The sequence below is a fragment of the Engystomops pustulosus genome, chromosome 4 (genome assembly GCF_040894005.1).
Source record: "Engystomops pustulosus chromosome 4, aEngPut4.maternal, whole genome shotgun sequence".
Classification (NCBI taxonomy): Eukaryota; Metazoa; Chordata; class Amphibia; order Anura; family Leptodactylidae; genus Engystomops; species Engystomops pustulosus.
This window is the reverse complement of record NC_092414.1, coordinates 186163244-186191191: the sequence shown is the minus strand read 5'-3', so window position 1 is coordinate 186191191 and position 27948 is coordinate 186163244. Positions and strand designations below refer to the sequence as shown.

Sequence of the window (27948 nt, the reverse complement as noted above, 5' to 3'; positions counted from 1 at the left end):
TCCCTCTCACTTGCATTTGGACGGATGTTAGATCCATATAGACAGCACACAGCACAATCCTTCCCTCCCTACATGGAGGAGCGTTCTGCCCACTCCTCCCAACCCCCTCTCCATGAACACAGAGTCCTCAGTACCAGCCTCAGGGACAGGCGCACATACACCAGAGCTCTTCTCCTCCTCCGCTGCTTATAGCTAAGGTAAGATTTCTATCCATCCCCTTCAAATATCTCCAAGGTTTATCCAAAAGTGGACACTTATTTCATTGGGCCTTTACGCCAAATTGTAGATTGTTGCTTTTTATATGGAAGATACGGCTGCAGAGCATTGCAGCACCTTCATAGACACAGCACATGGTAATTTACATCCCTGGTGTTATTATAGGAAGGAGCGTGACTCAAGCTTATGACTTATTCAATAGGTAGCCATATTATGCTTTTGTCACATATGCAAGGCTTTATATCTATACCATTGATCGTATTGTTATAAGGCGTAACAGAAGGGATCCGTCTGTGCTGCTTTACGAAGGAGGGGGGTATTCAAAGACCAACGTTAGGCCTGTTTCTATAAAAAAAAAAAGGTAAGAAAAGGCTCAATTTATGTTCTATATGATAAGATCTAGTCCATTTAGGCTCTAATTCGTATAACGTTTATTTTGACACTGCTATTTTTTACGTAAGACTGCAGTAAATCCACTGTATCATCTAGAGTCTAGAGATCATAGACAGAAATAATTGGATCCTAAGGAGTTAAATGTCACATTTAGCTCCATTGTATGATAACATGTCTACGTACAGTATGTGTCACTATCTAATTCGTGTTAAAATAGAGAAGAGATGACATACCCACAATCCTCTGTTTTGGTAATTACTAGAAAATCTAAAATTGTTGTGTCAGCCCTTATTATTATATATATATATATTACATCCACCCCACGTAAGGAGTGTAGACGGGTGCCTAATGCCCAGCGAGGTGTCAACAAAACAAGTAAGGATGGGGCATCATGGGAAAAAAACCTGGTTAGGGCTGCAACGCCCTTATCGATATCCCTCCATGCATGGGCTAGCATACCAAATGAAGAATTAGGGGGTACTGCCTCCATATTAGAAGCTAACCTGTTTTGACTGTCTATAAGACTATATATCATGCATGTAGGTCATGATTATAGATGATAAGGGGGTGGGTCCTCTTGTTTGGTCTATCTATCCCCAGGGGTCCAAATACAGTAAGTTTCAGTGTCTACTACTGCCATAGTGAATGTAGATACAGGCAGTCCCCGAGTTACGTACAAGATAGGTTCTGTAAGTTTGTTCTTAAGTTGAATTTGTATGTTAGTCGGAACTGTATATTTTATCATTGTAATCTCAGTGAAAATTTTTTTGGTCTCTGAGACAATTGGATTTTAAAAATGTTGGATTGTCTTAAGAATCAGGATTAACAGTAAAGCTTCATTACAGACACCTGTGATAGCTGATTATTGTAGCTTGGGGCTAAAGTGCAGTAAATTACCAACATCCAGAGGTCCGTTTGTAACCAGGGGTCGTCTGTAAGTCGGGTGTTCTTAAGTAGGGGACCACCTGTATATTATATAGGTAGGTATATATAGATTTAGATATAGATAGAGATATATATATACATATATATATGATCAACCAATTTGCTATGTAACTCAAATACTGTACATCATTGTATGTGTGTGTATAGAATTGCATTAGTATCTCCAGTGAGTATCCATCCAGCAATGGCCGATGATATAACATGGCGTCTTAATGGCTCAGACATAATCTGTTATTGTTTTTACTACAGAGGTGGGAACAAATGAAATCATTTGAACACAGTGTGCTGCGTTGGGAATGCATTAGGAGTGTATTGTGCATCTTCTGTAAATGCTTGGTATTTCCTGAGTATCTTGGAGTATTCAGCCTTGACTGATTCTATATGTAATGGCTCTGTGTCAGCGTGTGTTATGTAATTGGCGTTCTCATTGATTAGTAAACCATGTCTAATAGGTTCCATCATGTAAACCACGAGATGAAAGCCTTTTGCTCTTGGCATGTGTAAAGATGAGATCATCAAATAAGACTCTGTTCACATTTCAGTCATTATTTCCATTCTTCTCTTTAGTCAGATGGTAAAAAAAAGGGTAAAAACAGAGCACCAGATCCGTCATATGTCGGACTTGGACTGTATTGGCTTCTGTCCTGATGTCCATCGTTTCCATAGAAAGAACAGCACAATATACTGCCCTTGTATTCCTGTCATATATACGAAAGATCTTTATATGGAGGCTCAGGCAGAGATGTAAACAAAGCCTAAGCCACAGGCCTCAATGCAGACTAAGGACCCCCCAACTATAATGTAAAATGACAGAGACAAATAGGAGCCCATCTAAGGTTCAATTTCCCAGGCCTAAGACATTTTTCAATGCTGTCTAATGCTCTATGACTGTATTTGTTGCCCATAGCAACCAACTGATTATCTTGCATTTATCCCTGTAAATATGAAAGCTGTTGCCTTGGGAAACAAGGAAATTTTCTTGTTAGTATTGACAAATGAGGAAATGGTGAATACAGAGGCTTTTTTGTCAACATTTTAATGCTGTCATAATTTACAATCATTTTTGGCTCACTTTGAGGGACTTATGAGGGACATGACCTGAACATGATGCCACCAAATCAACTAAAAATGACTTTGTGCCTTGTGGATGTGGGAGATTGGGGCTCAGTGCTCTGGGTCTCCCTTTTTATAGAGAATCATTTGGAGGTAAATACAGGCAGTCCCCGGGTTACATACAAGATAGGGTCCATAGGTTTGTTCTTAAGTTGAATTTGTATGTAAGTCGAAACTGTATATTTTATAATGGTAGATCCAAACAAAATGATTTTTTGCCCCAGTGACAATTGGAGTTTCCAAGTTTTTTGCTGTAATTGGACCAAGGATTATTAGTAAGGCTGCATTACAGACACGTTACAGCTGATCATTGTAGTCTGGGATTATACTAAAGCATCCAGAGAACTTCACTAGAGGTCACAGTGGGCAGAGGGGCCCCTCTTTAACTATGGGTCGTCTGTAAGTTGGGTGTCCTTAAGTAGGGGACCACCTGTATTAGCAATATTGGTGGCAATGAAGGCAGGGGTTTGCTTTAGAGACGGGTCCTGTTGCTTCTTGAAGATCATGACTGAATGAGGCCTCCAAAGTTTGTCAATGCAGAAGCAGGAAGAAGCAATGTCCACCTTCATAGTGCAAATCTAAAATATAAAGTGGACTACAATAGAAACACCATTTAACACACATCACACAGTATTTCCATCACAAACCTATTGATAAGTCCATCCTAATATATTATGGTGTCTTGGCCATCATGAAGTACAAGCACCTATATTAGGTAACTTTCTTGTATTTTTTTTATTCCTGATGCTACATCAGATACAGCACAGATATATTCTACAACACAGCACAGAAATGACCTCCCACTCCCAGAGACATAAGAAAGTATAACGTAATAAGCACTGGCCAAAGGGTAATATGGAGCATCAACACCAGTAAAAGAAATATAACTGACTTAACCCGGAAAAAAAAAAAGTTAGTTTAATAAAAATTCTGAGGAATTGTTCCTAATTAAAACAATTAAATGTTAAAATGATTAACGAGTTTTGGTTAAAACGAACTCTCCTCAAAATCAGGATTAGCAGCATATACGGTAAGTCAGTTCTATTTCTTTTACTGTCATTGATACTCAATATTATCCTTTGGCCAGAGCTAATTACTATAGCCAATAGTTTATACATTCTTATGCCACCGATCCACTCGGTGAAAATCGGATCTTTTTTGGCTATACGGAGCAGCAGGCCTGTTTTTCAGACCCTTCTAAGTTTCCAGAACGGTGCTTTGCAGAGGATTGTTTACCCTAATATAGGGTGAAATGCACAATAGCCAAGGGGGCTATAGGTGAGCACTCCATTTGGCTTTCTTGTTATTCTCCTTATCCACTTTCTCTTACGTTAATACCCGAGGTGCCACCCTCCATTGGTTATTTTTACTTTTTTATTGTTCACACACACACCCACTAAGGACAATTTCATTGGAATCAAATCCTGTGGCATGTGTGATAAAAAAGGAAAGCCACATTGTTGACCTCCATCATGGTCTCTGGGTTTCAGATAGTACGGGAAGATGTTTGAACCAGTAGCATGTTTAGGGTTTGAGGCTACAAACCTTTTACTCTAAGGCCCTGCAGTTTTTTTCTGAAGGTGATAGTCCTGTATGACTAAAAATGAAAGGTCCAACTTTGGGCTGCTCCTCCCCATAACCGTTTGTACAAAAACACCAGACATAACAACGTACAATTACGTCATGATGCACCTATAGCTTAACCATCCAAATATTAATTGGCTATAATCCCTCACACATTACTATTCATATGACAACCCTTATTAAACTTTATATGTGATCTGTAAATATTCACTTGCATTAACTTCCTACCCCTTCGATCCTTCAGCTTCCCGGTACTGGTGCAGGTAGTGACATAAACACTAAAGTTTGTAATCCGACTCACCTTCTATGTTGCACAAAGGATGAATTATCATGGTTTGTATGGCCTGGCTGGGTCCACTTCTGTGACGAGCCCCTTAGCTGCAATGGTGGTACTTCCAGAACTGGACATGAGCCTTGTAGGTGTGAGAGCCTTCCACAAGTAGTGATATATTAGCCGATTCTTCTGGGACTAGGAGCTGTCCCCTTTTTTCGGAGGAATTTGGAAGTATTCAGAGGGTTGCCAAGTATGATGATTATTTATTAGCGATGTTGGTGACAGTTGAATCCTGCGGTTGTCAAACACTGAGTAGCGCCAGGTCCTGTTGCTTCTAGGAGATCTCAAAGCCTGACGGGATGAGACCTGCAAAGTTTGGGACAATGTCAACCTTCAAAAATAAAGAGAGATGCAACAGAAACAACAATTTAGTGCATGTTACAACAGATTTATTTTATAAATGTCTGGATAAATCTGTCTCATTGGGCTACAATGTATATACCACCTTGAAACACAAAATTATCAGACATAATGACGAACATGCTGTACCTGCAGGTTAACCACACAATTATTACAATTTCTATATCCCCCCCCCCCCCCAAATCACAATTCATATAGCATCCCTTATTAAACTTTAGATGTGATCTGTAGATATTCGCTTCCTCTCTCTGCGGCTTTTCAGCTGTCTGGTGTCAGGTGATGATGCAGGTGGTACTGAGCCCACTTCTGCAATGAGCCCAATAGCAGCTTCTATGGCAGCTCTGGTCGTACTTCCAACACGACATGGTACACAAACCATGCACCTTGTTTTACTGCATAATATACATGCTGCTGCTGGTTAAAGGGAACCTTCACCAGGGATCTCATTTTCAATAAAAACATTACAGCTGCAGTGCAAATATGCCTTTCTGCTTTCTCTTAGTATTTGCATTACAATATAATTGTGTGTTATAACTTGCCTTGCACCCTGAAAGAATCCTTTGTGTAGTCCCAGGGGTTGGGCTTTGGATGCATTTCAAAAAACAACATGTGAGTTGTCTGTGCTGCAGACTCCTCAGCTCCCAGCCACCACCTTTGTATACAGCTCCTCCCCCCTGCTCCTTCACAGAGGTCTGGTAATCTGACATCAGTGGGGGGGGGGGGCTGTACAGGAGCACAAAGGTGGAGGCTGAGGAATCTGCAGCACAGACAAGTCACATGTTGTTTTTTTAGAAATGCATCCAAACCAAATCCCAACCCCTGGGACTACACAGAGGATTTTGTCAGAGCGCAAGGTTAGTTATAGCACACAATTATATTGTAATGCAAATGCTTAGAGAAGGCAGAAAGGCATATTTGGAATGCAGCTGTAATGAGCTTTTGCAACCTGTCTTGACAATGAGGTCCCTGGAGACAGGTTCCCTTTAAGGATTTCATCTAATGTCAGGTCTACAGACTCTTCCTTAGCTCTCCCGCAGTGATAGATCTCAGAGCATACAAGGATCAAATAACTTGGAATTCAGGTGTAGGACATTGACTTTCACTAAACATACACTTTCAGCCAAGCTGATTGTAAGGTATTGAGTGAGTTTGATCAAATATTTGTCCCCAAATGTGTATGGACCACTACGGCCAATGATTATCTGCTGCAGTCACATAGATAGTCAGCACTAAAGATTATCAAAGACCAGTAGGGATCATTAGTGTCAACACTGCAGAGGATTTATCAGGAGAGTGTAGGGTTTTTTTCATTACCGGAGACAAAAAAAACAAGAAAATGATAAGAGAAGTGGTTTTCTATGGAATAGTGAGCCTGCAAATTAATGGTGAATGTTAAATTTGTTGGAACACATGCAGGTTGATGTAATATGGGTCACATCAGTCCAAATGACTGCTGCTTCATAAAGATTACCGATAGAGGAGGATGATTTTCTCTAGGGTGGTTGCTCGGAAAGCAATTAGTTGTATTGAACTCGGGCTGTGGCTGAGATGACGTTGACTTTTTCATCTTGTTTGTGTAAATGGAGCAGACTGAAGACGAGGCAGCAGATGGCGAGGTCTATGGTTGCTATAGAGACTCTTCACCAAGGCAATGGGGCTGCCTCTAGTAGAACGCTGTGTAGCCAGGAATGTGAGGAGGAGGAGGAGAAAGGCCTTGTTTACATTGTCATTTCCTTTGTATCCTTTATTATTTTCATAGTGTTTGATTTATTTTTACATTACATGAAGACATTGGAAAGATAGAGTAAATATTAATCAGTAAGAGAACATAATACTATTCATTGGTCACGCTGTTAACTCTCACATGGAATTGAACTTTAGAAGGAACCTTAAAAGAGAAAGTTAGGAAAGAGTGAGTATCTCTACCCAAGATGGAAGGCCAAACATCATTTGAAGGCAATTTCAGATGATCAGATATCTTTAATACCACTGCAACTTCTGGACCTCCCACAGTTCTATGGAACAAATGGATAGAAGGGGAGATTGCTGGCTGTAACCCCCTATGCTGGGGCACTACCCCAGCATGATCCCAGCACAACAAGACTAGACCTGATGAAGCACTTTGCACATAGTGCAAAAAATTCCCTTCCGAATAAAAGAAAACCATTACTCTTGAGCATCAGCCCAAACGAATAGCGCACCTGTGCTCCAATTGTGAGCTAAAGTGTGAACACCGGTCTACTTTTTACAAGGCTCTCAACACTGCAACATTTTTCAATAGATCCAAGAGACCGAAGGTATATATCAATCCATCTTTATAATTTTATCACTTTAACAAGACATAAAGGCAGTGGTACATCACCAAACTTCGGAGCGCGTTGCCAAAGTCCATAGGAAAGCTTCGGAGTGAGTAACATGTCTGAGGAAGGAGGTACTCCCTCCGAAACGTCACGACACACCGGACGTTCGTTGTCTCAGTAAGGAGCCACCGCTTAGAAAGTGTGAACTTTCCTATGGACTTTGGCAACGCGCTCCGAAGTTTGGTGATGTACCGCTGCCTTTATGTCTTGTTAAAGTGATAAAATTATAAAGATGGATTGATATATACCTTCAGTCTCTTGGATCTATTGAAAAATCTTGAGCATCAGCGCCATCCAGGCGTCTCTTTTTCCTACATAGGGAGTTACAACCAGCAATCTCCCCTTCTATACATTTGGCACACACCCTTGTACCCCAGGTAGAGGGTGGAGACGCGGCAGCAGTTGCTCACTGTAAATTTCTCACCAAGAAGCACCCCTAAACCAACCAAAGATAACCTCGCACTAGGTAGCGATTTTTTAGTAGCGATTCCCCTCCCCCTTTTTTTCCCTCTTCTCTACATATTGACAGTTCTATGGAACGGAACACAGAACCTTCTGGTGATTTAGTTTATATTAGTTGGACTACATGGGCTCACAATTCCTATTTCAATATATTTCTGCTTAGTCTGCACCAAGAATGGACCTCTAAATAATGTACAGCTTTCATATTTCAATCCTCCATTCCCACTTTGAAGTTTATGTCTTATTAGGATTACAAAGATCTGGTCCAGAGAGTCCATTACTTGTAAGTTACTAGATATGACTCCATTTTCTAGAAGTATGCTGGTGGTAAAATGATTGCATTTATCCATACCGGCATATGAATGCAAAGTCAGCAGTAAATGTAAACTTAAAGGAATCTATGAGAAATCCATTTCTAGATAGGACTAATAGTTAATGTGGCAACGTACCAAATATTTAATGGACCAAATTTATTAAAGCCCCTGCACCAATTTCTTTTGTCTGACTTTGTATGTTCATTTCAGTCCAAACTGCTTGCACATGTATTTATAAAGTATCCACAGCTCAGGGTGAAATAAAACATAAAACCTAACTTTTACTATTGTACCATTAAAACAGCATATAATAAACCAGAGAAATGGGCCATCAATAAATAATATGCTATAAATCACCCTGGAAAGGTATCTGCAAGGCACCCAGATGAATCATGTAAAACACAATAGAGAAAAATTGGAAAGTTCTTACCAATTGTGGGGAGTCACTTGGAACGGGAGGCAGGCCGGAGAACAGACATGGGGGTCCAGAAGGTCAGGAATAAGTCACCACACTGCACCTAGTAATCTCTATCTCTGTCTCACCCTGTACCCTCAATTGCCCTGACAATGGGCAATCCTAGAGTTGCCCCTAATCTGTAAGGAGTCCCTATTTTGCCTTCCGGAAATCCTGACACGTTTCTGTGTCCTGGAAAAGGACCTGGATCTGTCATAAGGGGATTTAAAGTCATCCATGTGCATGTTGAGTGGTTGGGTGCCTTGCAGATACCTTTCCAGGGTAAGTTCTATCATATTAATTATTGATGGCCCACTTCTTTGGTGTATTATGTTGTTTTAATGATACAATATCAAAAGTTAGGTTTTATAATTAATTGGTGGATATACACCTGTCCGTGACACTTCTCGAGTGAGCTCATTAAACCAGGTAGCTGTTTAAAATTCTGCACTGGTGCACAGTCGGACCGTGAGCCACATTTATCATGCAGTGTCAGACAGAAGTGTGTCGCACGCAATCGGGCACATCTACTTGCCCATCCTGTGCGTCCAATTTCCTGCATGTGTCGCTTCCCCGACGGAGTTCACCTTCTTCCCGGTGTATGTGAGTGCATGGCTTGCGACACAATTTTGAATGTTAAATCCCGCGCTCAGTCCGAATCAGTCAGGTTGTCAGACGGCCACGCCCCCTGATTTTGTGTCCCATGAAAGTCGGCGCCAAAATCCGATCACGTGCGCCAAAAAAATGTGCGCAAAATGTAAAAAGTTGGGAAACCCAACAAAAATGCGGTCCACGGACCCTTAGTAAATGTGCCTCTCTATGTTAAAGGTGCACCCAAAAAAAGTTGGTGCATTCTTAAGGAGCAGCGCAGGGAGCGCCACATTAATGCAGAACCTGAGGCACATTTCAGGAATCTGGCGCCCCCTGCACACTACACAGGCAAACTGCAATGTTGTATTCATACTGACAAATGGTAAAGAACATCTTCTAAGTCACATGGCATGTGACATAAGTAACGTTTATATCCTTATATATGTTTTCCATGGATAAAAATACAACGTTAAACATTACAATCTAACAAATAGGCATTATTTCAACCAATAGGAGCTAGAGTCCTGTTCTAAAGAGCTTACAATCTGGGAAACATTATTGCCTTTAGTGATGAGGAGCAAAGGATATAGTGAATCATTGCAGAATGTTTCCCAGTCTCTTTACAGTCTTTTGTTGTAAAGTAAGCTTAATAAATACGAACTTTACATTGAAAGTGGATAGGGCATATATTACACATGTCCTATGTCATAAAAACCTGTAGTGAGAGCTGTTGCTAGACTTTTCCACAACCTAGACTGCATCTAGATACATAAAAGTGACTCTTTGAAAACCAACAACAGGTGCACTTACCCCTATGATCCCCCTCCCAGCTAAACCCCCAGTGTGACCACCCTTTCACATGCCCCTCACTATTGTGGGTCAGTTCTGTTTTTAATAGTTGTCCAAAAATACTACAAAATACAAAATAATTCTATATATATAGTGCCAACACAGAATAATTCAGTTTACAAATCATTACCTACCCCTTCTCACACCCCTTCCATGTTTGTGCCAGCATCCTTGATCCCTACTGCCTTCTACTTCCTGGGTGTGTCCCATAACCTAATCAAACACCAGGAGAGACTGTTCAGCCAATTAGATGCTTTACTGTTCCAATTGGTGATTGGTTAAGTGGCCTCTCCTACTGTTATTGAGAGAAACTCAGGAAATCCAGTGCCCTGGTGACTGTCAGCATCCATAATGGAGCTGAGAGCAATGATTTATTAGTGATTTTTCTATGATATATTATCAGAATGCCCTCGTTGATAGATTAAATAGATTTTATTTTTACAGGACAATTGATTCAGTCTATTAAGAATTTCTTTATTTATATCGCAAAAACTTCAAAAGATCTTGCAACAATAATGAATAAAACGACCATCTGATTGGATCCAGAAAGATCAGAAACCATTAAATAACAAATATTCATCTGAGAACATATCAATCTAGAAGTAGGTAACCAAGTGCTTTCCCAGTTAAGAGGAATTGTCATGGCGGTTTCATTCATTCTTATCTAGACCTACAGTCTATCATACAAATTATTAGCCACCTTTCAAATATTAAATGTTGGAAGCCACTATGATTTCCTATGTTTTTTGTGGTGATGGCTTTCTGGCAGTGTGGGAAGAGTGTGAAATGTATCAGCTAAGGAGTGAGAAAAAAGAAGTATTGTGACTGAGGCAGCACTGGGCAGGGAGTTGGCTGTGTCATGGGATGTGTGACATTACTGCTAAATATAGCCAGGACCCCTGCTAATAATATGCCTCGCTGACACTTACTCCTGACTGGTGTTTTTATAGCTGGAAGGATTTAATTTTACACAAAAAGAAGAAGATAACATTACTCCTCTAGTCATCCCCACATTATGCCAAATCCAGAGTTATGTAAGTGTTTACACAGAGGAGTATTCCCAGGGTTGTTGCTTTAGGGTGTGCAATGGTAACAGTTACATGCAGGCCCTGGTGTCTCTGCCAAATAAGCAAACAGCAGTATTCTAGCATATGGTGCCGTAAGTGAAGACCTTGCTACAGATTTTGAAAGGCCTAGGACCTTAAAGTTTAGAATAGTGCTTGTTAGGGGAAGCCTAACCATAACACAACCTGACAAATGGGTCCCAGAGATCAGAGGATCTCATCAAATTCTTTAAACTGTATTAGCAGCTACAAAAAACCAATACAGTTTAAACAGCCTCTACCAGCTCCGAAATTATGAAGTAAGTAAAACTAGTATTGTGTAGGGTACTTAAAAATCTTCTCAGGCATACCTTTCCTAAAGACTTCTGCACAGACCCCAGGGATCAATAAAGTTGTATAGTATCATATAGTATTGTTAAAATTTTAACAGGTCTGCTATTGGCACTTGGTACCCATTGGTTTTTCTTGAACGAACTGGCTCTTTCATGTGAATGAAGGGTCGGCTCCCCTCAGTAAGCTCACTTAACCCCATCCCTAATCACCCCCCTTTAACGTGATAAAATTGGGTTAAAAGTGATGAGGAGTGAGGGGACTGGCTGGACTGATGCTTTTCTTAGTGAGCGTAGCTAGATGAACCTTTAAGCAATAGACTCCTTGCTATTCCATTAAGAGTGTAGCTATGTATTAGGGAGACCCAACACATAACAGTGGAGACAACATAACTGCCAAATCTTACCCTGGCACTTGTCATATTATGAGTGGCACTATGTGACCTAAGGACTTCCTGTTAATCACAAAACAAAGAGACATTGGTACTTTTAGATAATTTTTTTCTACATGCCATGATCTACTTTACTCTGGGGTCCTGGAAGTCAGACCTTCATCAGTCTAAAAGTGGTAGCAAGTACTGGTGCTATGCCACACCTTTCATACTTTTCCAAAGCATGGTTTGAGGAATGATTGTACTGTGAAAAAAACGCTAACCCAAGGAAGTATGTGTCTTGACTATCCAGCAGTGTCGCATTCATTGAGTTAGTGAGGATGTGATGTGGCTGTCTGCCAATACATAGCTGTGTGTCTTCTCCATCACAAGATGATGCCAGGAATAAAGTGATGCCACATTTCAAAAATGTTCTCTTCAAACAGCAGTTCTCCATATCCCCAGGGTCACGCTCCTTGATATTTATTCCTTGTCAATTTATTTTCTGTAGACTTTTCAATATAGAAGCTTTTTACAGTAACATCATCAGTTCCAGGACATAAACTTCTTCTGTGAACTGGTACAGTGATGTCATGGAGACCCTGCATCAGACAATAGCAACAATGTCTATTTTTCTCTGAAAAGTTGCTGGGCAGCACGGCCAAACACTGAAAGCATTTAGAGAAAAATGCGCAGACTCTCTAAGCTCCACTAGTAGTGGTTAGTAGTGGAAGTCATTAGAGAGAACTCTGCTGATCGTAGAGAGAACTCTGCTGCATCACTCCTGCACAGGTCTCTCTCTGTCTCCAACCTCTAAGGCTGTGTATAGTATATCTTTTACATGGTTGTCCATTTTCAGCAAATAAATCGTATTCCTTATATATTGAAAAGTTATACAATTTTCCGATAAATTTTCTTTCTCAATTACTCATTGTTTTCTAGATTTCTGCTTGCCCATTATTCAACAGGAAACATAATCATTTACTTATGTACTATACCTCTATTATTGCTGCTCTTCCTCAGAATCACTTTGGTTGTTGTTTGCGTAAGATTGGTTGATGTGTTGAAAAGAAATGTCCCCAGAAATATAAAACTGACCCCGTCCTCCACCACCAGAGAAAATTAATATTACCGAACTTCTTATCATTGGTAGCAGGGGCATAACTTGTGGAAGTTCAGAGGGTGCAGTTGCAATCAGGCCCAAGAGGCTTGGTGGGGCCCATAAGATTTCGCTTTCCCATATAAAAAGACTAGTACACTATACCATACATTATAATAGGGGCCTGTAACAGACTTTGCACTGGGGCCCATCAGCTTCAAGTTACACCACGTGAGAAGAGTTATAGCATGTGGGTTTTATATTTAATGTCATAAAAATTTTAAATAATGAAAAAAACATATTTCTGAACCATTTTTTTATATTGCAGAGTCATCGAGATGGCGAAAACTTTCTGGATTCAATTTGCGGTAATTTCCTTCTTTCTCATACTGGCGGTAACTTCAAAGAAAGGAAGCAAAAGTAAAGGTGGAGGATGGAATTCTGGAAGCAACCGAAATCCAAGTTACCCAAGCAACACTGGAACCAATTGGAATGCTGGTAGCAACCGGAATCCAAGTTACCCAGGCAACACTGGAAGCAATTGGAATCCTAGCCACACAGGAAACACTGGAGGCAATTGGAACCCCCATAACACTGGAAGCAACTGGGGAAATAATTATAATCCTGGAGGAAGCAACTATAATAAGCAATTTAAGCCTCCTAAAACCAAGACCAACATGAAAATGGTGGCGGGCGCTGCTGCTGTAGGGGCAGTTTCCGGTTTCATGTTAGGTAGTGCAGTTAGCAATATGAGATACCGTTTTGACAATGATATGGACTATCGTTACTATAACAGCTACCAAAACCAAATGCCCAATCGGGTCTATAGACCAGCATATGAAGGAAATCCATATGTTCCAGAAGATAGGTTTGTCACTGACTGTTACAACACATCCATGACCGAATATGTGTTCAAACCCAACGACGGGAAGAACGTCTCTGAAATTGACCAAACTGAACTCAGAGTTAAGAGCACGGTTATCCGGCAGCTCTGCGTTACCGAATACAGGAGGGGAAATTACAATGATTACGGCGCTGGGTTGCATCTGCTCTTTAGTCCAAGTCTCATCCTCCTCATCACACTCTTTGGATATTTTGTAGTCGAATGATCTCGAAATACGAATGTGAATGAGTGGAAAAGCCTTCTGTACATATAGATGAAGTCCATACAGATGTCCTGCTCCACTGCCTAAACCGATATTATATTCTTCAGATTCCCTCTATCATTGGAATGTAATGGGATCCCTCACGACATGCTGTGTCCTATATTAGTGTACACGTCACGCATCAGAGCTGTATGATATTTTTTAACAAAGAAGCAGTCAGTCAGTCTTGTTGGACACAGGTCTTAACTACCATGTTAGTAATATGAACCTTTTTTTTATATGTAAAAGAGAAAAACTGCCTTTAATGCGTTTTAGTTTTTATTGTTTTTGTACTTTGTTTCTATTTTCATTTTACTGTTTTTGGTTCCACTACCAAGGTCCCTTTTTATTGCATGGCTGTTAAGTGAATTTCTTTAACATCTAATCATCATATGATGAGTAGACTTTTAGACTCTTATCACATGGAGTTGACCTTCTATTACTATAGGTTCTTTTAGTGATTGTTGTGAGTTATAATCATGTAGAGGAGGTTGTTTAATTACATAGATAATGCCTCAAGATTATAAAACTGATGGACTAAAGATGAACCAAATGATAAAAAACAAAGGCCAGTTAGTCATAAAATCTTAGAATATTTGGTAAAACAAAATATCTACCTTTAGATATAGAGACTCTAGGGATAGGGACAAGGCATCTAATGGGAACCTCTAAATTTATCTTACTACCTTTCAACCAAATTAAGTATATTGACCATCAGGGTTTTATGCCTAACTCTATGCTTGGTCAATAGCCGTTGACCTTCACAATGAATCTTTAATTGGTAGATGATAGAAGAGAGGGGTCAAGCATGAGGCTTGAGAAGTATCAAGAACATAAGAGTACACCAACTATATGTTTTTATGTCCAATTTTAATATCTCTATCATCCTTTGACCTTTCAGTGCCGTTCGCTGAGGCTCGCATTGCCGTCAAATTTGATACAGAGGAGATTTGTAAAGGTTTTAAAGGACTTCTGAGGGCAAAGATTATTTATTACTTTCTGTGGATGACTCTGAACATCCAAGGCAGAGGGGTCGTCACTTCTTGTTTATCGCCACTTTCTTATAGACGGGGGTCCCAATTAGGGTGTTCACCTTTTACAGTTCATCATCATAGCGCTAAAGCAGCCATCTATTTATGGTATTTTAAAACTATGTTCCCACTTTTGTCATATGATTAATGTATAGGACTTACCAGTCCATATGTTGATTCCTAATTGCTGGGAAATGTGTGACGAGTCTCTATAGGGTACTCTACTCCGATACATGACTACATGTCAATGTTTCTACTGAAGCAACACATTGGGGGTCATTTACTAAGGGCCCGATTCGCGTTTTCCCGACGTGTTACCCGAATATTTCCGATTTGCGCCGCTTGTACATGAATTGCCCCGGGTTTTTGGCGCACGCGATCGGATTGTGGCGCATCGGGGCCGGCATGCGCGCGACAGAAATCGGGGGGGCGTGGCCGAACGAAAACCCGACGTATTCTGAAAAACCGCCGCATTTAAAAACCGAAAATGTGTCGCTTGGGGAGCGCTCACCTTCACCTTCTATGGGATGGTGCATTCCGGGGCGTTAAGATTATTTTCGGCGCTGCAGCGCCACCTGGTGGACGGCGGAGGAACTACCATCTTAAATCCCAGCCGGACCCGAATCCTGTGCAGAGAACGCGCCGCTGGATCGCGAATGGGCCGGGTAAGTAAATGTGCCCCATAGAGTTGTGATTTAACATGAAATAAACTTTGAGGTACCGTCTGTCACTTTGCTATAAAATTTAACAAAGTATCTCCAAATTGCACCAAATTTTGGGCACCGATTTCACGAATGCATTCCAACGAAAGGCAAAAAAAAGCTTGTTAAAACGGAAAACTAGACTAAGGTTTACTGACAATTCTAGCCATGGAGTTGTTCTATATGAAAGCTGCTTACAGTGTACAGTACTTCACTGCTTCATTTCTAACATTTTTCATTGCTATTGATATAGGTAGGAATTACGCAAGTGGTGCAGATAGCCCACTGCCTACATATGGCGTATTTATATAGACATAAGGCTATATTCCCACTGCCGTGAGCCCTCCGCACCATAGCACGGCGGGCACACGGCAGCGCGGGGAGAGGAGGAGGAGGTGAGTGAAGCTCACCTCCGCCCCTCTCCATAGCGATGTGTGGCCGCGGCGCCGTAATACAGGAAAAGATAGGACATGTCTTATCTTTTCCCGGGCTACGGAGCAGTGTACCGCTCCCGTAGGGCGCCGCGAGCCCATAGAAGTGTATGGGGGACGTATATCGGCCGTATATACGTCCCCCATACTGTAGTGTGAATGCAGCCTAACTCTTATATGAGTGTGAGCTCACCACTGCCAACATCACACAGGCTTGGGGAAGACCAGCTGATCCAACAGGGAAACAAATGTTGCATCTGGGGATATTCTTAATATTGTAGAATTGGGCCGAATGCAAGGAATGCATCACCGTTCAGTTGAGTATCAGAGGTGATCCCACCACCTGCAGGGTATTGACAGCTGTAAGACCACATCTTGTAGGTGCCTGTCTAACAAACCTTTTATTATTGCCAGATCATCCATCTTGTATCTGCCGTACATCAAGCGCTCGTGCAGCATGGTTACAGTACGTTACCCGACATGCTAGCCTACACATTGTATAGCGTCAGAGTGCGTGTATATACAGGCATTTGCGTCTGTGCTGTTTTTTATATGTCATTCAATGTATTGAATCGTGTTCTTGTATCCACGATGGACGTCTCTCATGTTATATATACTGCATTCTGTTTGGCACGTTGTATGAAACGGTTTATAATAAACCACTGTGGATTATACAGACTCCGGGGTTGTTGTCGCCTTTATCCAGGACAAATGACTGTATGAAAAAAGCCACTGAAATCCTCTTACAGAAATCACTGTACATCTCCTTTAAATAGCCAAAGCATCTTAATGGTCAGGTATGACACAGAAGCCATTAGTGCTATTAATAGACAGGAGAAGGCATTAGGCACATATCCAAAATTATTGTTATTATGTTTTTACTCCATCAAGCAGTTAATGGATTCACGTTTATCTGAAAGGACTCATTTCTGCAAAATTACATTGGTCAGTGCATCAGGGAAACTATACTTGGCTACTTACTATTCTGATTTATCAAATCTATCTATTTAATATTCAAGTATAGCGCAAAGCTATTCCATAATGCTCTTCCGTGATCATCACTGACATTAGTAGCCCCACTAGAGTGGTCACATCAACCATAATAAACCAGGGACACTTACTACTAGATCCAGGCTCTGTGATTGTGATAATCTTTGTATATTTGTTATCTGCATTGCCCAGGTTAGGGGTGGCCCCGATTCTATGCTGGGTCCACCAGGCACCATCAAGGTGTCACCAAACGTTGCCGCTCTCTGGAAGGGATGGTGCAGTGTAAATCCTGACTAAAGCCTAATTGGCTGAAACGTGTCGATCCTGACTTGTACCTTAGATTGCATGCCTGAACTTTTAAAGAAGAAATACAGTAAATCTGAATTTTTTTATTCACACTGGGAGTTGCTGTACATCTATCATTTGGAAGTAAGTCCAGAGAGTCAGCGTCTGCAGTACAACAGTTTCCTTCTTTACTAAAGAAATTACAATACAAGCAAAGCGTAGGGCTGACTTCTCCAACCTCCTTCGTGGCATAAGAAGTGTTGCATGGGGAGGAAAGACCTGGTCTAGCTGGCCCTCTCTTCCGCAGAAGGCTGGTACCCTGGTCACTGGCTAAGAGCACAGGATCTATGGCAGAGTGTCCCCATCTCAGCTTCTTATTCTGGTTGCTCAGGTAAACTGGCAGTCTTTTCCTCCAAATTCTGTTCCCTCACAAGACACTAAGGACTGGGACTGTTCTGTTTATATACCTTCTATTTCTGCACAAACAATGACAAAGCATACTCAAATAGACTTGCATTGAGTCCCCATAATATTCTATGGCTGAAAGCTTCTAAAGTGGTAAACAACTTTCTAGACAGCACCTGTCATTCTATACTTCAGGTTGTTTGCTTTTCTGGTACTCAAGATTTTTTGTCTGTTTTACTATACTGTGGAAAATTACTAGATTCCTTTTAGTTAACCCTTTCTACAGGTCAATACAGATGCAATAATAATAAACAGAATGATAATAACAAAACACTATACATTAATGCAAGTTAACCCTTGATGTAAAATAAAGTAGTAAGTGCTGATTTTTGAATAGGGTAAATATTCAAATGTCCCTAAAGTTCAATATTCCTTCCTTCTAAAATCCACAGTTAAAATTATCCTTCTGGACTGAGGTGTTACCAGAGCCCCTCGATGCTGTAGCTTCACGCGCGCTATTATTGTGTCTCACCCCAGCTCCCTCTTCCCTTTCTCCCTCCCTCATCCTGCTGTAAACTCCCATAGTTGGATTGGGGAATTTCTCCTTCACAATACAACAACTTGTGAAGCTGCAGCACAGAGGGACTCTGGTAACGTCCTATAATCATTGTTTAGTCTGAACCGTCACATCTATTTTGACAGTATCTAGAACCATAATTCCCAGCTTACTCTCAGACACTGATAGCAATTGCAGTTAGAGTTTCAACTCTTCCAAAAGTCAACTTTTCAAGTAAGCACATGACCAGAGAACTTTGGGTTATTTTTTTAAACCTACATCGGTATATAAGGCCTCCAAATCACAAACTCCTGTTCTAAGAATATGTTATCAATATCTAAAGGTCCAACACCACTATACATTTGCCATATCTCCCAGTTTCCTCCTGCTTGTACTGTATTAGCAGTATCCTGACTAGGCTCAACTACATTTGATGGGCTCCGGGTTGATTGACATGATGGGGGCAATGGTGCTATGAAGTCGCTGACATAGCCAAACATGTATTTGATGCTACATAATCCATTCATAACATCTAGAAAAGTTAGTTATTTCCACATTTCCAAACTTCATACTGTAGAAAGTGGACAAGTACTTCATTAGCAGATCTGGCCACTACTGTTACAGGCAGTCCCCGGGTTACATACAAGATAGGGTCTGGAGGTTTGTTCTTAAGTTGAATTTGTATGTAAGTCGAAACTGTATATTTTATAATGGAAGTTCTAGACAATTTTTTTTCTTTTGCCCCAGTGACAATTGGAGTTTCAAAATTTTTGGTGTAATTGGACCAAGAATTATCAATAAAGCTGCATTACAGACACCTTACAGCTGATCATTGCAGTCTGGGACTATAGTAAAGCATCCAGAGAGATTCACCAGAGGTCACATGGGGCAGAGGGGTCCGTCTGTAACTATGGGTTGTCTGTAAGTCGGGTGTCCTTAAGTAGGGGACCGCCTGTATATCACATTGGTGATCGGCAATTGAGACAGCAAGCCGTAAACAAATAGAAAGGATAACCAAAGATATATTTGAAGAAGTGCCAGAATTTGCATATAGCATGTATTTTGACAAAACTTTTATGTGATGAAATTCAGGGGTTTAACAGTCTTAAATGAGTTGAAGGACATCTAATGGTGTATAGGGGGGTGTTTCCGCTTCTTACCCTGATCCTTTGTTTTAACTACGGATAAGCCACTACAGGCTTACTACTACCCTCTCCTCATTTAGAACACATGTATGGTACATGTCCAGTTCGAATAGGGATACATAGCTTTTGGCCTCGGAAGCGTTCCATAGCAATCTGTAGAGCATAGCGAGCTCTACTTATTCTTTCTACTAATTCTTCATTTACGAAATCAGCAGTCAGAATATTTGGCTTCCAAGCAGTCACACCTCACCAGCATGAAAAGGAGTGAAATGACTGTACCTGCTGAGCATGAGGCAAATCCCTGCAGAGATCACATGGGGCGTAAATGTATTCTAGGAGACAAGCTGGAACAATTTAAGTCAATCCAGGTTTTCTGCTAATGAGTCATGTTACATTGGAAAAGCTTAACTACGTAAATGTCTCAACAAGTCTCAAGGAGGAATTTCATAAGGAATAATAAACAAGAACATAAAGTGAAGATTCTTAACCTAAAATACTATATTCAGGCGGTCCCCTAGTTAAGGACATCCAACTTACAGACAACTCGTAGTTACATACGCTCACTGTGACCTCTGGTGAAGTCTCTGGATGGGTTACTATAGTCCCAGACTGCAATGATCAGCTGTAAGGTGTCTGTAATGAAGCTTTATTGATAATCTTTGGTCCCATTAAAGTAAAAAAATTTGAAACTCCAATTGTCACTGGGGCAAAAAATTTTTTGTCTGGATCTTCCATTAAAAAATATACAATTTCGACTTACAAACAAATTCAACTTAAGAAAGAACCTATGGAACCTATCTGGTACGTAACCCTGGGACTGTCTATATGTAAGAAATAAGTAGTAGCGGCAGTCTGCAGCTTTGGTGCAACAGGCATCTTTATTACCCGTGACACATACGGGGAGGTGGGGTGGGTCACCGAGATCAATAAAATTCATACACTCATTGAATTTTCAGTAGAATATCACACCGATAAAATTCATTTTTTAGATGTAGAAATTAATAGAAAAAACGATACCTTAGTTACTACATTATATTCCAAACCTACAGACAAAAACAATCTCTTATCGAGATCAAGTTTCCATCATCCAAATACCTTCAAAGGGATCCCAAAGGGACAATTTACTAGAGCCCGCAGGATATGTAACACTGATGAAGAATACGAAATTAATAAAGTAAAAATGATAAGAAAATTTGTAGAGAAAGGGTACAAGAAGAGTGATATTATACAAGTAGGTAATACAGTAGCACAAAAAAATTGGAAAGAAAGGAAGGAATTAAAAGAAATCCCATCAATAATACAGATAGAGACAATTTGACGTTTATCTCCACATATGACAAACATTCAAGAATGATTCAGAATACAATATTGAAACATTGGGATATACTCCAATGTGACCCCAATTATGGTAAAATATTCAAGAACAAACCACGTTTCGTCTACAGAAAAGGAAAATCATTAGCGAATTATCTAATCAGAGCAGATGTAGAAAAGAACTCTAATAAATCTAAAAAACAATCATTCCTTAAAGCACAACACAAAGGTACATTTGCATGTTTATCATGTCAAAACTGTAATTCCATTATAAAGGGCGACATATTATACCATCCTACTCAAGGTACACCCATTCCAATAAAAGGTTGGCACTCCTGCAACAGTAAAAATGTTATATATATGTTGAAATGCCCATGTGGGAAAACATACATAGGACAGACATCTAGAAGCATCAGAATCAGGTTAAACGAACACAAGAGTGCCATAAGAACACATTCAAAAACAGGAACAATAAAAAAAGAGGACAAGAGTAGTAATAAAAAATATGGAGAGACGACAGTAGCAAGACATTTTGTAGAAAGAGGCCATCAAGTGTCAGATCTTAGATGGATGATTATCAAAGAAGTGGAAGGCAGTGATAGCGAACAAATAAAAACTCGATTACTCAGAAGAGAAGTCTATTGGATTAACCGTTTGGAATCTCTAAGTCCTAAAGGTCTAAATGAGGATTGTAACTATAAAGTATTTCTATAATAACATATAACAGGGTAATGTAATATATTGAAAAAAATGACGTTTACACATGTTAAAAAAATGTTTACATATTTGAAAAAATGTTTACATATTGTTAAGTTTACACATTTTTGATATTTGACGTCTACATACTTAATGTTATGCCACCATTTAGATCGTAGATTGAATTTGTATACACATTGAAGGCAGTGATAGCGAACAAATAAAAACTCGATTACTCAGAAGAAAAGTCTATTGGACTAACCGTTTGGAACCTCTAAGTCCTAAAGGTCTAAATGAGGATTGTAACTATAAAGTATTTCTATAATAACATATAACAGGGTAATGTAATATATCAAAAAAATATACCGAAAAAATGACGTTTACACATGTTAAAAAATGTTTACACTTTTAAAAATGTTTACACATTTGAAAAAATGTTTACATATGGTTAAATTTTCACATTTTGATATTTGACGTCTATATACCTAATGCTATGCCACCATTTAGATCGTAGATTGAATTTGTATTCACATTTAGTTATTGTATGCATTTGCTAAGTTTATATTATGCACAATACGGTAAGTTTATATTATGCACAATACGGTACCTTCCGGCCAACAGGGTTTAAATACCTTGGAGAGGTGTGTTGTATACGTCTGAGGAAGGGGGCGTGTCCCTCGAAACGTCACAGCAGGTGGACGATACCACTCTGTCCAACAGTCAGAGACAAGGCAGTCTCAGCCCTGGGGCCTCCAAACATGTGAGTGTTGCGAAGAGAAAAAAACTACTAGAACGCCAAATGAGGTGAATTTCTTTATATCTCTAAAAATCATGTGATAGCACACTCACTAGGTCGTACGTACACTAGCCGAAAAAATGTTGTAATATATAAGAAGATTTAAGAAAATGAAAATGAATTGATGTAAATACATGTATATATTTGAAAGAAGTAAAACTTGATGAAACAAAAAAATGGTTTCAAATGGTTGATTTATAGGGCACTATTCATAGATAACTACGTAAATGTCTCAACAAGTCTGAAGGAGGAATTTCATAAGGAATAATAAACAAGAACATAAAGTGAAGATTCTTAACCTAAAATACTATATTCAGGCGGTCCCCTAGTTAAGGACATCCGACTTACAGACAACTCGTAGTTACAGATGCTCACTGTGACCTCTGGTGAAGTCTCTGGATGGGTTACTATAGTCCCAGACTGCAATGATCAGCTGTAAGGTGTCTGTAATGAAGCTTTATTGATAATCTTTGGTCCCATTAAAGTAAAAAAATTTGAAACTCCAATTGTCACTGGGGCAAAAAATTTTTTGTCTGGATCTTCCATTAAAAAATATACAATTTCGACTTACAAACAAATTCAACTTAAGAAAGAACCTATGGAACCTATCTGGTACGTAACCCTGGGACTGTCTATATGTAAGAAATAAGTAGTAGCGGCAGTCTGCAGCTTTGGTGCAACAGGCATCTTTATTACCCGTGACACATACGGGGAGGTGGGGTGGAAACCACGGTAACGGGGCAGTTTACACTCACAGGCGCTTTCTCAAGCAGATTTTTAACTAAAAATATTGCCCTCTCCAAACATGACAGAAAGGGTTTTTTGGTAATTTCAGGTTTCAGGACCCAGGTGTAAACTACTATCTATTAAGAAATCTGTGGATTTTGCATGCAAGCCATGAAAAAGTTGCAATTCCTGGCACACAGACAAAAATTGCACCTTTCCCCCCACTTACACCCACTCTGCTCCAAAAAGGTAAGAATGGGTGCGGAGTGGTTTGCCGGGCCAGGGACTGCACAGATCCGGACTTAGGTTATAGAGTAATTCTAGGCCAGGCATATCTTCTGCAAACATCAAGAACTGTGCAAGCTCTTGACAACCCCAGCACCACCCCCAAGGTACATGAGCTCTTCTATAGGACCAGAGCCTACTCTATGGTTTGCAGTATGAGGGATTTTATCACAATATTCCCAGTAAGCTCAATCATTACAAAGAAAAGTAAAAACCACAACCACAAGGATTTCCCCTGACCAGTTCTCAACAATGCTCTACAAGGAAGATTGTGACAAAATAGCATTTTGTTTTATCAAAATGGCATTTTAGGAATACTATTCCCATTCACATAACAGGTTGTATTTTTCCACTGCGTTTTAGCTCTTTTGCTCAATAGAGAAAACCTTCCATCTAGTGATATCTGCCGGTAAATTTCAGAAACACAGCAGAAACAAACTCAAAAATAATCTAGAAATGTATTTAGATGATTTCAAATGGAATGGGACCGAAGAAATCGTGCAGGCGCAGCAAGGCCAAAACATAGAGTGTAGCAGAATCCGTAGAATTATCATAAAACATATAAACTACTTCCACATACTTGAAAAAGTTATTAAAAGCAGCATAAACAAAAGGGGCTGTTCCCCTGTATTACCTAATACTAGTTTCTACTACATACTCCAGAATAAAGGCCATGTCAGGGAACTTGTCAAGGCGATTTGGGACCATAAGCAGGTCCTTATGGGGCCCTGTATGATTTTTTGAGCAGGTGTTAAAAAAAACCCTTTATACTCACCTTCTCCCTTGTTCCCTTTGTGATGTTGCAAGTGAAGCCGGCTTAGTACACCCTGGCGCATGAATGGCATATGCACAATGAAGCCAAGGCATTATCTTCACTTGCTGTATTGTGAGAGGAGGCACCATCATGGGATCTCAAGATGTAAGTCCCGTGGGCCTCATCGAGCTCACATCAAGCTAAGTATAAAAGTTTGTTGTTGTAAATATTTCCACGCACAGCCCTCATACAGATAAATTTGGGGCCCTAAACCATCGTTTCATAAGGACCTGTAGTTGGTTTGGGATACAAATCGACCTGACAAGTCCTCTTTAAAATAATGCATACACACGTGTACTAAGACTTAGCACAAAAAGCAGATTTCCGCCTGAAAACAGCGTGTTTTATAAAGTAAACACAATGATGAGTGAACGTATGTGCTGTCAGTGACATATCTGGGACAGAGACATCAGGCTCCAGACTATTGTATGTGAACGTTAATAATTTAATCCGGTATATTCATCAAGGTCACAGACAATGGCAGATTAAGAAATAATCAAATCACCTGATGCTCTCGGCAGGACGGACGCTACTGGATGTCATTGCTAATACACTCTTGTTCACTTTCATTTAATCTGTGTAGCAGGATGAAGACAGCATTAGAATTACAAGTATTATTAAAGAGACAATGAAAATCTTAACAGCTTTTACAATGGGAGAACAGCCACTCAGTATGCCGCCTGTAAACAAACAGACTTGTCCAGGACTGTCAGGGATTTGTTATTGCTGAATTATCTAAATCACTTTTTTATGTTAAATTCCATGTATGGATTTGAGGAAAGATTCCTTGGATGGAACCCGTTTGAGGGAAGTTGTTCACATGGAGGTTATATGTACAAGGCCAAGAGCAGGAGATCATTTACCCTCATTGGGACACATTTACTTACCCGGTCCTGTTGCGAACCACGGTCCAGTCCGACGAAGATGAAGTCCGGCGCGATTCACCAACATCGTGCGCCCGAGATCCTGCATCTGTCGCTTCCCCCTCTGAGGTCCGCCGGAGTTCACCTTCTTCTTCCCGGTGTATATGAGCGCGTTGTCCGAATCTGTTGGATCGTTCGACAGCCTGCCCCCAATTTGTGTCGCGTGAAAGCCGGCGCCAATGCGCCAAAATCCGATCGCGTGCGCCAAAAACCCCTGTCAAATGAGGCAGTAATCGGAAATAGTCGGGAAACCCGATGAAAATGCACTCCGCGGGCCCTTAGTAAATGAGCCCCATTGTGTTCTCATGGCTTACCTTCCACAAAATATAGTTTTAATCTGTACAGTAAGTTGCAAAAAGTATTCATACCCCTTGAACTTTTCCTTATTTTTAAGCATTTAATTGATACTTTATATGATAGAGCAACATAAAGTAGCTAATATTTGTAAATTGTAAACAAAATGATACTGGCTTTTCCAATGTTTTTTCTAATAAAAAAAACTGAAAAGAGTGATGAGCAAATGTACGCAGCTTCCTGTATTATTCTCTGTTTTGTGAAGGCCTCCGAGGTTTGTTAGAGAACATTAGTGAATAAACAGCATCAGGAAAAATACGGAAAACATCCGAGATCTTCCGGACAAAATTGTATCAAATTTTTGCACATCCCATGGAGCACTGACACAGACTTACTAAGACATCGCCGTCCACCTAAACTTACAGCCTTTCCAAGGAGAAGCGGTCAAGAGCCCAAAGAGTCACAGTATTTTGTACCTCTTAGGTCCCATTGCATGTCGGGACACTCACACTAACTGTAATGCTCACAGTCACCCAATTTGGTATAGTACGTCAAGGTTCCTGTAGCAGTGGCCCTTCTGGTCCTCAATATTACTGTGGTCTTCAGTTACCTCTCATCTGTGTGTATCTCCATTTTGGATTCTAGCAGCGTATAATAATACTCCCATATTTTTTGTACTATAAGGTGCACAAAAAATCCTTTGATTTTCTCAGAAATCAATGGTGCGCCTTATAGTCCAGTGCGCCTTATATATGAACCATACTTCAGACAACAGCTGCCTTGAACTGTGCACAGGTCTGCCATCTGCTGGTCATTCATCCTTATAATAAGGTGCGCCTTATAATCTTATATATGAACCTAGATGTTTTAGAAGGCATTGATTGATGGTGCGCCTAATAATCCAGTGTGCCTTAAAGTCCAAAAATACGGTACTTTTTAATACTGTATGTGACTTTTTCTTCTGAAATGGTTTAATAAAAAAATGGAAAACCATGTCCTGTTTTATAACAGACGTCCTTGTGGTGTGAGACACTTGACTGCTTGGATAATAACAGATATAAATTATTTGGTCCTTATCACTTTTGCTAATCCCAGAACCCCGCAACAAACACAGAGATGCAGACATCATACAGATCAGCTCTTCACAACTCACAATGTAATATTTCCAGAAGCCTAAACCCAATCTCTAAGAAGTAGAAGCCACATTCAATAACATTTCCGTCCACAACATTAGCAGAAGCTTTCTCTACTAATGGTCTTTGTAATTACTGCTTTAATACCTCTAAGTGTCTAAAGAGGATTGTAAACTTGTTTATTAGTTCCTATTTTGCAAAACTGTCCTAAGACCGAAGAGCCTTATTGGTTAGGCCTAAAACCAAACTTTTATTAATGTTGTCAATAATAATCACACTCAAACTTATTAAAATTGCATGTCCTGACTGCTGTGTTTTACATACTGTATATTGTTTGGAGATAAATATCTGCTCAGTATACTCGACCCCAGGGTCGGACTGGCCTGCCGGGGTATCAAGGAAATCCCCGGTGGGCCCTGACACCTGTTCTCTCTGCTCCCGTCCTACCCTTGCTGGACTGTAGACGGGTTCTTGCTGTGCAGCTTTATCTTGAAGATCTCACAGACACCTTCCTCAGCACTTGTTCCTCAGGCTCCTGCAGACCAGGAAGTAATAGAAATGCTGGGACGGAGCTTGTGGAGGAGGAGGTGAGCAGTGAAATGACTGGCTGCTGCTGCATTGATGCTCTCCCTTTCTTCTGCTGTCCTGTAAGTGTAGTATATTTATGTAAAGTGTATACAGTGTGATGTACTGTATGTATTCATGTCTGCACTGTGTATACTGTAAGTGTATTGTATGCTGTACTATGTATACTATGCTTGTTAATGTATTTTGTGTCCACCATGTTTTCACGTTTATATAGTGTTAAGATTGGTACACAAAAGACAGGGGATAGTGAGCCCTGAGCTTGCCCCAACCTCTGTCCCTTCCTATAGCCCCCCCCACGCTAAACCGTGGGGCGACTACTTGAAGACTTCGAGATACGCTGGAATAAGTGTGGGAAGGAAAACACAAACAGACTGACAACATAAAACACAAAAGAATGGTAAACAAGCCGGAATCACAACGAGAGGGTACGTCAATAGCAAAATCAGTAAGCAAAGAGTCAAAGTCAAAAACTAGCCGAGGTAACAACAATACAGATAAAGATACTGAGCAATACAACCTAGAGCAGCGAGTGGAGAAAGGGATTTTCAAACACTGGCACTGGTGACTAGTGAAGCTGCAATTTATGCAGCCAGAACTCCACCTCCAGAACCTGATAGGTGCTGGACAGCATCTGGGAATTAACCCCTCATGGTGCAGAAACAACCAGGCACCAAGCAGAGGTTCAAAGTCCCAGCAACTCCTAGACAGCACGAGATCTTAGCAGCCGCTGCCCAGGACGAGAGGTGGAGTTTGCGCGGATACGCGCCGGGGTTCGGAGAACGCTGCTGGTACCACCAGAAGAACCAGAAGTCCCAGCAATCTCCCTAGCGAACCTGACATATAGTGTATACT

At 40.4% G+C, this 27948-nt stretch overlaps 1 protein-coding gene and 2 long non-coding RNA genes across 6 annotated transcripts in view; 2 read left to right on the top strand and 1 right to left on the bottom strand.

The window, feature by feature from the left end:
- The first annotated feature begins 37 nt into the window (after window positions 1-37).
- PRNP (prion protein (Kanno blood group)) lies at window positions 38-16824 on the top strand. The gene is made up of 2 exons (XM_072148899.1): window positions 38-197; window positions 13167-16824. The coding sequence occupies exon 2, from the start codon at window positions 13177-13179 to the stop codon at window positions 13945-13947; it is 771 nt and encodes a 256-aa protein (XP_072005000.1). The 5' UTR covers window positions 38-197; window positions 13167-13176; the 3' UTR covers window positions 13948-16824.
- Window positions 2558-27941, bottom strand: LOC140127804 (uncharacterized). Its single transcript, XR_011855067.1, has 4 exons — window positions 27614-27941; window positions 24664-24733; window positions 4553-4891; window positions 2558-3245 (listed from the first exon to the last, which is right to left on the bottom strand). It is a non-coding gene; the product is annotated as an uncharacterized lncRNA (long non-coding RNA).
- The window catches only part of LOC140127803 (uncharacterized), a 50951-nt gene continuing 44954 nt past the window's right edge, over window positions 21952-27948 (top strand). The window contains exon 1 of one of the 4 annotated variants that reach the window (XR_011855065.1): window positions 21952-22297. This is a non-coding gene — a long non-coding RNA (uncharacterized lncRNA). Of the gene's footprint in view, window positions 22342-27044; window positions 27156-27407 lie in introns of those variants that run through there. The other 3 variants (XR_011855063.1, XR_011855066.1, XR_011855064.1) reach the window with 3 other exon arrangements.

Excerpts from the sequence above, each read along its gene's own strand:
- PRNP (XM_072148899.1), top strand. The coding sequence starts at position 13,177 with ATGGCGAAAACTTTCTGGATTCAATTTGCGGTAATTTCCTTCTTTCTC.